At 39.2% G+C, this 12,143-nt stretch overlaps 1 protein-coding gene across 3 annotated transcripts in view; it reads right to left on the bottom strand.

The window, feature by feature from the left end:
* The window catches only part of prkdc (protein kinase, DNA-activated, catalytic subunit), a 50,267-nt gene that overhangs the window by 15,278 nt on the left and 22,846 nt on the right, over nt 1-12,143 (bottom strand). For 2 of the 3 annotated variants that reach the window (XM_071485881.1, XM_071485879.1), the window contains exons 36-60: nt 11,935-12,138; nt 11,191-11,379; nt 10,875-10,979; nt 10,562-10,729; nt 10,170-10,297; nt 9,627-9,834; nt 9,189-9,367; nt 8,935-9,103; nt 8,710-8,775; nt 8,566-8,629; nt 8,257-8,405; nt 7,992-8,132; nt 7,547-7,666; nt 7,282-7,425; nt 6,868-7,019; nt 5,828-5,959; nt 5,441-5,552; nt 5,156-5,280; nt 4,820-4,969; nt 4,264-4,437; nt 3,391-3,489; nt 1,284-1,494; nt 996-1,170; nt 632-835; nt 36-151 (exon numbers count right to left, since the gene is read on the bottom strand). In XM_071485881.1, coding sequence (XP_071341982.1) covers nt 36-151; nt 632-835; nt 996-1,170; nt 1,284-1,494; nt 3,391-3,489; nt 4,264-4,437; nt 4,820-4,969; nt 5,156-5,280; nt 5,441-5,552; nt 5,828-5,959; nt 6,868-7,019; nt 7,282-7,425; nt 7,547-7,666; nt 7,992-8,132; nt 8,257-8,405; nt 8,566-8,629; nt 8,710-8,775; nt 8,935-9,103; nt 9,189-9,367; nt 9,627-9,834; nt 10,170-10,297; nt 10,562-10,729; nt 10,875-10,979; nt 11,191-11,379; nt 11,935-12,138 — 3,684 coding nt within the window. The remainder of the gene's footprint in view (nt 1-35; nt 152-631; nt 836-995; nt 1,171-1,283; nt 1,495-3,390; nt 3,490-4,263; nt 4,438-4,819; nt 4,970-5,155; nt 5,281-5,440; nt 5,553-5,827; nt 5,960-6,867; nt 7,020-7,281; nt 7,426-7,546; nt 7,667-7,991; nt 8,133-8,256; nt 8,406-8,565; nt 8,630-8,709; nt 8,776-8,934; nt 9,104-9,188; nt 9,368-9,626; nt 9,835-10,169; nt 10,298-10,561; nt 10,730-10,874; nt 10,980-11,190; nt 11,380-11,934; nt 12,139-12,143) is intronic. The other variant, XM_071485880.1, reaches the window with a different exon arrangement.

Here is a 12,143-nt window from a genome sequence, read left to right as displayed (position 1 = left end):
AGGATGGATATGGGTCAGTACTGGGTGTTTAGTACCTTTTTCTGCCTCTGCTGTTGGATCTCTTTTTGTGCATAACTCATGCTGACTTTCTCCTGATCTTTGAGAAATCTGCGTCTCAGTCTCAGGATGTTATTACGTTGCTCATTTTCTGCTGTTGACAAATTGACATCAAAAGATCAAGCGATAATCACCTTAACAGAGCTTCAATTCATTTGAAAAGTTTAACTCCTAAACACAGCTAGTGATTGCTGCAGTGATTAAGAGAACAAGTATAAATTATCATTACTGCAAGAGCATTTAACACAGGTTCTTGCCAATTGGGTCTGGTTCTACCATATTTTGTATGAGTTTCCCAGCAAAATAAGCATCCTGAGCAGCTCTTTCACACTTGAAACAGACCACATAAGAGGTCACATTCACCGGTATTGAAACTATCAGCAATGGATCAAAGATTTTAATTTTTGTATGAAGCGTCAACCCTACCGGCCATTAAACTGTAATTAGGTAACCTGTTCACAACCATACAAATATTTTCACTGATAAATAGTGAATTAGTTTTAAGTGTGTAATATCTGTCAAATGTTTTTTCCATGGAACATATGTGTGAGTGTGATGTTTCTTAGAGACTAACCTCTAGTGTGACTGTCCACCTCATCACTTGGTGCAGTAAGGCGCCTCAGGCCAAATCCTTCCCCCACTAGTCTTCTTGCTGTAGTTTGCCTCTCTGCTTTCTTATCAAAGACCAGCAATGACGACAGAGATTCAGAGCCTAGTGTGTGCTCCACTAGCGTATCAACACTGCTGCCTGTTAGCCAGTTATATGCTGTACGTCGACCTGGGGGAAAAAAGTTTAAAACAACACAATTTCAAATAATTTGAAACATGAAAACACAACGAATGTTGAGCCCAGTGAATGCATTTTCCCCTGCTTCTTTACATGTACAGAAATGTCTTCTTGAGGAACTCATTCTGGACATTTTGAATTACAGCGGTACCTGCTGTTTGGGTTTGGGTGAACTCCAGGGAGGTCTGAGTGGCTCTGAGCTTCCCCTTCATTGCTCCAGCCTGGGATGTTGCCACACTCTCTGGGCCTTGAGGGCTTTGTGTTTCAACAAACATAGGAGTCATAACTGTGCTCCTGAGGCGCCAGTTGGAATCAATCACATAGTCCTAAGGAAAAAAAATGTAAACATCAGGCTCATCGGTAGCATACAAACAGAAAACTAGACCATTTTAAGCTGACCCAGAGAGGGAGATGATAAATGCTGCCCATCTCCACTGACCTGGAAGGTACACTCAGACAGAGGATACTCGAACATGTTTCGTTTGAAGTCAGGACTTTGGCTGGTCATTTCCAGCAGCAGATTGGTTGCCAAGCTTAAGAAAGACCTTTCTATTTGACATGAGTAGAGGGAACGAAGGACCATCAACATTCGGTCAAGAGTCGCAGTGGGAAGGCGCTTCTCCTGACTCCAGAAGTTATGGACATAAAGCCTGAAAACATAGTGGACAGGGATGGTCTCAATTAAAATATTAAATATTCTATTTTAAGGTGTGTGTCACATCATCATAATATGAAATCCCTGTTGAATGGGGCACCAGTCTCTAAAGAGACAAAAATTTTTGAGTCCATAAATTAGATTGATCAGTCTAAGTCGTGACTTCTCGATTCAATGGATCTCCAGTCTCTACTTCAAAGAGACACAACGGCACAACGACTCAAATCTCAACGATTTTCAGAGATTTATTAGCTACACTACTATTTACAGGGTAAATGCAATAATTAGCAGGATGAAAATGGAGCAGGAGAACAGGTTTAAGCAATGGTGTGAGAGAATATGTGGTGGGTATTTACAAATATGCTATACAACTAAATGATAAGATATTATTATATCTAAGAATGCAACCTGATGATTGAATATTATTTTATTTTAAAATCAACCAAATCAGTCATGAGCAGAATGTTAGGATCTTGCCAACTGTGAGTTAGCTGTAGCTGGAGGCCCAGCTGGAACCAAAGCAGCTGATCTGTAATCTTGACAGTGCCCTCTTCCTGGAGGTGTCGTCCATTACCAAGGTGACAAATCTGCTGGTGTCTCTCCGTGGTTTCAGCTTCAGATGAAGTCTGCCAGCAGACTTTCTTTCGAAGACACTGATGATTCCTTTGTAGGCTTCTCTGCAGGTGGTTGTGGGCAGATCAGTTATCTGCCTGCGTCTCTTGTGGGTTGATGTGAGATAAAGCTCTAATTACTTAACTTTAGGCCTAACTTTAGAGGAGACTGCCTTTGGCCAGGCAAAACTGTAAACAATCTTCAAAAATCGAAGTTGTGAAAATAATTTAAAAGTTACAAAAAACATAGTCTGAGGCACTTCTGCTGTTTGATCCAGTTGGTTTTGACTTGACTGAAGAAAGACAAAGTACACATGGACAAAACCTTAAAATGCAAAGCGCCAGAAGCAAAGTTTCATGGATGGTAAAATGTGGTGTTTCAAAAAACAACATGGCTAAGAGCGTGCAGCAAATACCTGAAGGCTAAAAGCAATGTATGACATGATCACATCAGTTTTATCCCCTGGGGGTTGGCGCATGTTTTGGAGGCAGTACCTGTTTTCTCCTTTTGTTTCAACTGGAAGAGCGAGTAACTTTCTATAGAACTTTTGAATTGTTTAATCTGGAGTTTACCTAAAAATGCATGTCCATCTTCCACCATAACCATAAAACATTAAAGGACACAACATATAAACCTAACAGCATTTAAAATAACAGGAAGAAAACAATACAAACAAGGATTTCATATTAGGCCTACATCCTTCAAAACCTTAAAGTATAATACAAGTGGTTAACTGATCAACAACATAATCAGTTTCCTAAAGCTAATGGTAAATGTGGGCGTGGGTTACACAGTAGTCCTTTGATTATAATAGTAATAATAATAAAGACAGCATGGATGTCTCTTGTGTGAAGGATGGTTATAGTATGGTCACAGGAAAGATTATCTTCAACTCTATATGTTACATTTCAGCAGTTATAGAGGACAGAAGATTAGGGATTGGCTTATTACACAAACACATCACATTGGTTACAGAATAGTTAGATAGCTGGTTTTATAATTTTACTTAGATCTGTGTCTGTGAAGAGTGTCTTGCTGATGCCTAGTCAGGATTGGGATATGACTTGTAGCCTCATTTTGGTGTTATAATCAAATTCCACTTAGAGTCATTGTTACAGAGACAGAGACAGAGGTAGAGAACTTGTGTGTGTGTGTGTGTGTGTGTGTGTGTGTGTGTGTGTGTGTGTGTGTGTGTGTGTGTGTGTGTGTGTGTGTGTGTGTGTGTGTGTGTGTGTGTGTGTGTGTGTGTGTGTGTGTGTGTGTGTGTGTGTGTACTTACTGAAGGCCTTGGTTTTCTTCAGACAGTCCCTGAAGTAGTGTTTCTTTAGCTGCATTCAAAACCTCCACTGAGGTGTTGTCTTCCATGCTTTCTGCATCACTGGACAAATTAAAAAAAGACTGTATCAAGGATCATTAAAGATGGACTGCAAGCAACACTAAGTCTATCAATAGACATGAATAATGTGGTCCAGAGACCACAAAAGCAATGTAATAAAAAGTAATAATAACAATTCCATTTTGCAGGTGAATTTGCATCACTTACTAGTTTTGCTATTTGGAATTTATTTTGCCCCATATTGGTTAATAGTTTTAATAATGCAATCAGCCCTTGGGTCAAATCAGAAAACGCTACACCAGGGGTTGGCAAGTAAGTCTGGCCTCGGGCCAATTTTTTTCCTAAGCCATTAAATGGTGGCCAGAACATAATCAAAGGCTAATTTTAAGAAACTGACTGATAAAAATGCAACTTAAAATTACTTTATTGTGTGGCAACAGTCACATATATACGTTTGACTGATTCATTGAGCTGGTGTTATTATCACATCAAATGTCTGCTATTTCAGAGGTCTATGAAGCAAGCAACAGAACCTTTGGTACTTTCTGTCAAAAAAAATTGCTAAGGAGGAAGTGATTCTGTGGGTAACCGTTACTGCTATGGCGATCTATTGTAGAACTCTGTGAATGCTGTACGCTGCTCCTGATGTGACACGGTTGTGTCTGTCATTCACTCAACGTGAATAAAAGTATAATAAGCATCTTCAGGTGAGAGGAGATTCTTGCCACCAGTTGCCATTATGGCATACATGATATAAATAACAGCAAAAGTGGGATATAATGATCTGTTTGAGAACAGAAGCCCAAAAAGGCTCACCAGTAGTTGTCCTGGATCCACATGAGGATATCATACATTCTCTCTCTGCACACTGGTGACGGATGGGAGACAAAAGCTGTCACAGCTCCCAGCAGCTCCTGAAGCTGAACTGGAGTCAGGAGGCCAATAATCTTGTGGACAATATCCAGACACACTCTCTGTCTTGCTTCATCCCTGAGTGCACAGAAGAGCAACATGCAGAAACATGACTCAGCACAAACATTCATTTTCATTTGTTATTTAACAGCTTTACAAGCTAAAGAGAGAATACCAATGTCAAAATATGTCAAATATCTTGATTTTCTGTATTTGCTGTTAACAAATGATTTTAATGAGGATTTGAAATTTGACTGTGAGAGTTAAATGTATTTTTACACAATGGTCTGCACAGTGGAGGAGTGGTAGTAGGGAATCTTTTTAAAATCAATCCCAGTGCACCCTGGACATGTTCAAAGCTATCCAATCTTTAGTTTTACTGAAGAGGAAAACATGTTGGAAGTGACATCACCTCTTTGCACCACCTTCTGAGATGTTTACCAAACCAGCTGGGACCTACCTGTGGCCCATCATCTGAATGAAGCCTGTGGTCTTCAGCTGCAGAAAAATATCTGGGATGACATCTGCTCGACTCAGCACACACTCCAAACAATGAGTCTTTAAGATGCCATGCAGCTTTGGCAGGATGGAGAACACATAGTTGACAAACCTGAAATTTTTAAAAAATATAATAAAGCTGTATTTACCTGGGAAGTGACTCAACAACTACACATATACAACTTTGACAGGTTTTTAAACCTCTTATAAGGCCAAAAGCAGTTTACATAAATGCATCATTGACAAAAATGATTTATATCACAAGGAAAAAATAAATACAGTCAAAATATAAACTCACCGATCCATGAATGGAGGAAAGTGCTTTGAAACTTTGTTCAAGCAAATAATGAATTTGTCATCCATGTGTGTTTTCTTCAGGTTTGTTATCTTACTGGCAGTAAGACTTATGAGTTCCTGATGTTGCTGAGACACAAATAAAAAAAAGATGTTACAGGAGACATTCATCTAATAAATGTGATGGATTTAAAATTGAAAAATAAGGATTCTTTTCCATGTGAGCACTCATCAGACATGAGCAGGAATGAAGTAAAGCTGATTCAGAAAACTGAGATGAGGCCCATACATGGTCTGTTTTAGTCATATTCTTCAGGATGAGGCCGATAATTTCAGCAGCAGCTGAGTAGACATCTTTGTGCCTCACAAAGGACACGTTGTTGGTGAGAGACTGGATGTACCTAAGAAGACATACCTCACAGAAATTATTTCAGATACTTTGGAAGATGTCAGTGTTTGAGCTACAATGCACATGTACACACATTAGTAAAGAAACTATAAATGTCTGAATACACTGCTCTTTAAATCTCTTGCTGGCTGCTGCTTTACTTCACCTGAACTTGCAGCTCAAACTTGAAAGATAACAATCATTTACACGTGAAATTTCAAACAAAAAAAAGCTGTCAGCTGACACAGTGTACAGTATGTTACCATTCAGCTACCCTGTGTATTTTACCTCTCATACTCAATTCCACATGAGGCATCGTAAGCAGGGAGGTTGTTGGCCAGGATGATTCCCAGCAGCTGAAGTCCAACTGAGTTGTCTTTGCTGTTTGGATCGGTGCCACAAAATCGCTCATATATCAGACTACAAAGGCAAGAGGAGAGATAAAGCCAAGGACTGGTTTATTTGCTAGTATACTACAAAATGTCAGATCATCATCATTTCACCATTTTCTAACTGGCCTCTTCCTTGCATAGAATATTAAACTGACAGACAGAATTCAACTCTTCTTCTCTGGTTTCAAAGAAGATTCAACCATCAGATGATTTGGTTAAAACCCCAATTTCCTTTTGTTACACAATTTAAAAGAGTTAATTCTGGCATCTGGATCACAGTCTATACAACCAACAGTAGAGGTTTCTGAAGTTTGAGGTATATTAATAAGGTGACAGCATCTTGATAAAATATATATATATAAAATATATTAACAGCTAATGACAAAGCTGTTGCAGTCCATATAGTCATTTAGTCATTTAGCAGACGCTTTTATCCAAAGCGACTTACAGAAAGGGGAACAATCAAGGTTAAGTGCTAGCGCAGCAATAAGTGCTAGTGACAATGTATATATTTAGTTTAGTAGTTTTTTTTAAATTAATTAATTAATTTTTTTTACATCTTGTATATATGTAAATAGTTACATTAATAAGTCAGAGACACAAATTAGTGTGAGACTTTTTGAGCAGAATTTAGCTACTTTTCATTGACAATAGTTGGCAACAGTGAACTAAGCAAGGTGCCACTCAGCAGCCACGAAATAATGTGTGTAACATGTGGGCCTGTAAAGATTGTTTTTTTTTGCAAACCATTAATACACAGAATTACAAAATGGCAGCACATTGCTAATATTCATATGAACGGTACCTAAGACTCCAAAGTGAACCATGACCACTTACTTGCCTCCTCTCATCTGTATTGTAAATCTGTGTTCTACTATTTTCACGCACCTTGTATGCACATCAATTGGTCAACGAGAGTATGCAAGTGAGTAGTACCTGTAAGGTACATGCAGACAGTCTTTCCAGCACTCTACTAGCGTGCGAATGATCTCTAGGTTGTGTCGGAAAACAGCCCTCTTGGAGTGGAAGCTGTGCTTCATCAGGAACTCAAACAACCGGTTGGCAAGCACTTCATCTCTAGGGTTACCCTGAGACACAAAACACTGTTTCTATTGATAGTCCACCAGTGAGTGATAGTAACTTTATACAATAATACAAAGCAAGAATGACAAAAGGAAATGTGCTACTATTCTAGACTGTTCTATCAAAACTAACTGAATCGCAGATGATTTGTTGGTATAGTTGAAATTTTCCCAATAAACTTACTACAAATCTTGATATGAGTACAAGTTATGACGCAAAGCTTTATTTATGTAGTTTTGCTGGCTTTAAAATGGAAATCTTAGCAACCTTGGGACTGGCCAGGCTTGTCCAAGAGAGCACTGTGACCACAATTTCCACCACCATGAAATGAATCCCCTCTCCTCCATTGTTTCCAGAGACAACAAGCTGCAGGAGTGGGCCGAGCCAGTGCTTGGCATATGGTCGAAAAACCTGGAAAGATGCAACAACAGCAAAGATTAAATCCATACACTATTGTTATATTTAAATTTATTTTCAAATACAACAATTGTATAAATCTGTATCAATGGAAAGACCAGACAAAATCATTCACCTCCTCTGTGTTGATGATAAGCTTTGAAATGAAGAGTCTAATATTCAGAGGGGTTGCTGGATTTGATAGTTTTCCATTAAGAAATTTCATCCACGGAGGAAGTTCATTAGGCAAATTTCCCTGTTTCATGAACAGAGAACAGAGCATACTGAAATGACACACCATCTGAACACAGGACAATCAACAGTCTTATCTATAGATAATAGTGTTAATGAAAGAAAACAGCTAAATGACTAAATCAAATTTTATTTGGAATTTACATCCACTCCTTGTCAGACACTTTTAAGCAAGGCAACTTACAAGTAAGAGACATCACTAAAGCTTCATCTAATGTGATCTTATGCATTTCTGTCTAACATTGTGTCACTCACAATATGATGAAATTCTAAAACAAAGTTCTACAGAAAGAAAGTTAAAACCTGCTTAAATCTTCTTTATCACTGACCTGTTCAATTTTGGGGGTTATGTTGCTCCTTTGCATGTGTCCAATGAGAGCAGTCATGGTTGCCATGCATTCATGCTGATTTAGCTCATCCATTTCCAGGTCCACAATTGCATCCTGGGTGGGATTTGTCTCCTCTGTCTCCTACATTTACAAACATACAACCCAAGAAAACAAGATTGTAATGTATCTGATTTTAACAATGTCATTATAACACAAAATATGGTAAACTCAGTGGGGATTTATAGGAAGAGATCAAATGACTAACTCTTTTTGCAACAGTGCGTCTTTGTCCTTCTGGATTTTGGGAGCTGAAGGAAAAACTTTGAACCCCAGTGGAAAAATCAAACTGACTCATCTCCTCGCTCAGGCTGCTGTCGACCATGTAAGACTGGGAGGACAAGTACACTGGTGCCTCTTTGGAAACCACAACATAAATCACATGAGCACTCATCATCAACTTACAAATAATAATAGTCTAATAATTAAGCCTTTAAAATGCACAATTGGGAGTGGAGTCAGAGTGTGCAGTAAACTGCCCTGTGAAAAAGATGGAAAAATTCAATTTTCAACATACCTCCATTCTCCTCGCTCACTTCTTTTCGAATCATGATGTATTTCTTCTTTCTCTCAAGTGGGACCTAGATTAATGAAAAAACAAATGAATAAAACAAGGACTGAAACTCAAAGTATACTGTTACACCAATAAACAAAAACATACCTCAATTTCAACTGGGAAGTTGTAGGTCCGTTCAACATCAATGATATTTTCTAGAATGAACTGATTCTGTGTAAGAAAAGAAAAATACAAAAATACAGTATAAAAAGTTTTTCCATAGTCTCTCTTTCCACGGATTAGATATGAAACTCCTCAGAAATGTGGAGGATGAGACTTATTACTGAAGTGCTGAAGTGAGATGGAAATATGATAAAGGTTAGCTAGTACCTTCTCTGGCTTCTCACTGAAGAGGAAGCCGTAGTAGAATTTGGGCTCGCTGAAACTGCAGCTGATGACTGCAATGGCACAGTTGTATGCAGCACAATGATAGAGTCTCCTAAGTTCAAGCAGCTGAGTCTCACCAGCCATGTTCTCAGTGAAAGCTTCAAAACATGACCTAATATGAAATTAATACAATTAAAGAAAACATTTTACATCACTTTCATGTCACTTCTTGAGTTTGTGATGTTGGGGAGTCCTACTTGATCAATGTCTTGGACAACTCGTTCCCCTCTGTTGTGTCTGAGCGACAGTAAGCTTGATTAATGCAGGATTTCTTGGAGTAAACGTCTTCTTTGGGAAGCCGAGAATAAAGGAGCTCCATCAGCTTGTAACAGCCGTTCTTCTTCAGCAACTGGACCTCAAAAGCTGTTTCACTTGACTGAAATTGATAAATAAATTTGTCTTAACTGAAAATCCAGTGTGCTCTTCCAATCTAAATAATGCTGGTTTTGAGGTGTGAGGGCTACTGGCAAACATATCAGATCAATCATACAAATGTGAAAGGAGGTGTTATCCATAATTTCATATATACTGTACAGTAAAAGGAATGAATTTCATAAATAAACCTATAGCAGAGTTTATTGTGTTTCTAATAGATTCAAATAATTCCTTAAATGTAACACTATTAACAAGCAAACCTTTGTGAAGCGACTGAGCAGCAAAGCGATTATGTCGGAGATTTTTGCCACAAAGAAGTCACTCAGGGCTGTGGTCCTGCAGTAAGAGGCCAGAGGCAGCAGAACCCTCTCCATCATGGCCTGTAGCATGGAGTTCACTGGCACGTCACCCTGCTGGATCACCCCATACACTGTACAGAGTAGCTGTAGCTGCCGCTCACTGCTTGACCTAATCAGACTTTGATTAATTATTATCAATCACACACATTGGGTGGGCACAATAAAAGCAACATCTGAACTGACCCTGAACTGGAGCATTACAGGTCTCTGAAGTTACTGACTCTCCCAGTGAGGTTTGTTTCCAGTGGAAAAAGCTGAGACGTGATATATATTTTGTTGTTATTATAAACAAAATTAGGACCTACAACTGTAATTGTTATGGTCAACCCATCAATTCTAAAAGGCTACACCTAAACTCAACAAAGAACAAAACAAAAACTCATGTGTCACTTGTGCATTTGTATATGTGTATTTTCTTGCATGAATGAAGAAGGCTTTACAAACCGCTTCGCAACTCTTTGGAAACACATTTGGAATTGCTCCTCCATGATGTGTTTTCTTTCTCGACACAGAATCCCTGACAGCAGTTTCAGCAGGATGGGGCTCTGAGAAAGCTCCAAGGCATCCAGCAACTAAGAGGCAGAAATGTTAAAGATGTTGTTATGGTGCAAAATTACAACCTCTCAACGCCAATTTCTATTGAAACCTGTCTTTTATTGTTGAATCAAAGAGTCTTTGGCCTTCACCTGTCTTTACACATGATCTTTAATGGTGACAGTTCACCTTGACTAAAATTAAGACAGAATTGTGTTTCAATACCTCTGTGCTACCATCATTAATTATAACTCAGACTTTCTCCCATTACATTGAACCTCATGCTGTATTACAGTCTTCACCTTTCGAATACAGTCCATGTAGTTGTTGCGGTGTAGTGAGCCCTTAGCAAACTCGTCGGACTGCATGGGAAAGTGTGACACAACCAGGGCATCAAGGGCTCTCTGCAGCTCAGCCAGCGGCTCCTCTGGGAGCGTTGTGAAGAACGGCAACACCAACAGAGCCTGACCCTAAACAGATGAGAAAGTCCAACCAAACAAACTTACACAGCTTCATTTAGTTTAATAAATAACCCAAAAAGGAAGAGTAAAAATCACACAGTAATGTAAAGTAAACCTCTAAAACCAAATGCATCAAAACACGTCTCTCTGTTACCTTAAGATTCAGTGGCAGATTCGTGTCAACCAGCAGCAAGGTGAAAGTGGAAAACACTGGTCTGAATGCTTCATGGTTGATGTTGGAGCAGACAGAGGAGTCAATCTGATGAAAGAGGGAAAATGTCCATGAAAAAATAAATATTATGGGTTAGGGTTAGGGTTATTATGGGAAAGTATAAAGAACTTTGGCTAAGCTTACATTGTACTGCATTATGTTTTTTTATATAATATATTGTATAGTTATATAGTATTTCCTTATATGAAGGCTTTGTTTGCCTCGGGGACATTCAGTTGTAACTTCAGCTTCATTTTACCTGTAGGAGCTTGGAGAGCAACAAGAGAGTAGCCGTTTTGCTCTCTGGGGTGGAAGAGTGTCCTTCCCACCACAACTGCAGACTACTCCATTTTCTAAGCACCTCTTCAGCCAGCTGTTTTCCCTGAGTCTTCCTCACAGAGCGCTCTCTGAAGCTGTGGTCCAGCATGCCATTCAGCAACACGCTCACCTGATGAGACATTCAACGCCGAAAAAACTCACGTGTAAAAAAACTACAGTGTTCCTATACATGTGCACTTCACTAGAATGCCTTTTTTTTCAAATATTGTCTGAAACTAACTCAACTAGAATTACTGCCTCGTGGTTGAATGCCTCTGCCACTCAGACTAGTTTCAGATTACATCCAGAGTCTATTATCCAGAGTCATATAAAACATTAACCATTTGTGTGAAACTTTATCATAACTGCCATGTGAAATCTTGAGTAATGGCTAATCAGTGTTTTGTGTGATCACACTGATCTTGATCTTTGACCACCAAAATCTAACAGTTCACTGAGTCAAAGTGAATGTTTGTGCCAAATTTGAAGAAATTCCCTCAAGGTGTTACAGACATATTGCATTCACAAGGCATAAAACATATTTTGTGAGGTCACCTTGACCTCAACCTTTGAGCTTTGACCCCCATAGATGGACGGACGGACAATCCGAAGACAATATGCCTCTGGCTCTGGGTGTCGCTGGAGAGGAGGCATAAAAATCTGAGAAAAGATGAGGAGGAGTTACCATGCTGGGATTTTGGGAAGAAGCCTTCATGAGGTGTGGCACCGTGGTGTCGAGATTTCTTAGCAGCTCGGTGTTGATGGTCGTCTGGAAGAGGCTGTAGAAGTACTCGCCATGCGAAAAGCTCAGGAAGTTATGGCTGTGACTTCCAGATATTGGCACAGAAAGCATGATGGTGTTCAACAGCAAGTTCACCAGCTGCTTGCTCTGCA

The sequence above is a fragment of the Trachinotus anak genome, unplaced genomic scaffold (genome assembly GCF_046630095.1).
Source record: "Trachinotus anak isolate AG129_WGS33_773 ecotype Australia unplaced genomic scaffold, CSIRO_AGI_Tana_v1 ptg000009l, whole genome shotgun sequence".
In the NCBI taxonomy this organism is placed as follows: domain Eukaryota; kingdom Metazoa; phylum Chordata; class Actinopteri; order Carangiformes; family Carangidae; genus Trachinotus; species Trachinotus anak.
This window is presented reverse-complemented; position numbering and strand designations above follow the sequence as displayed.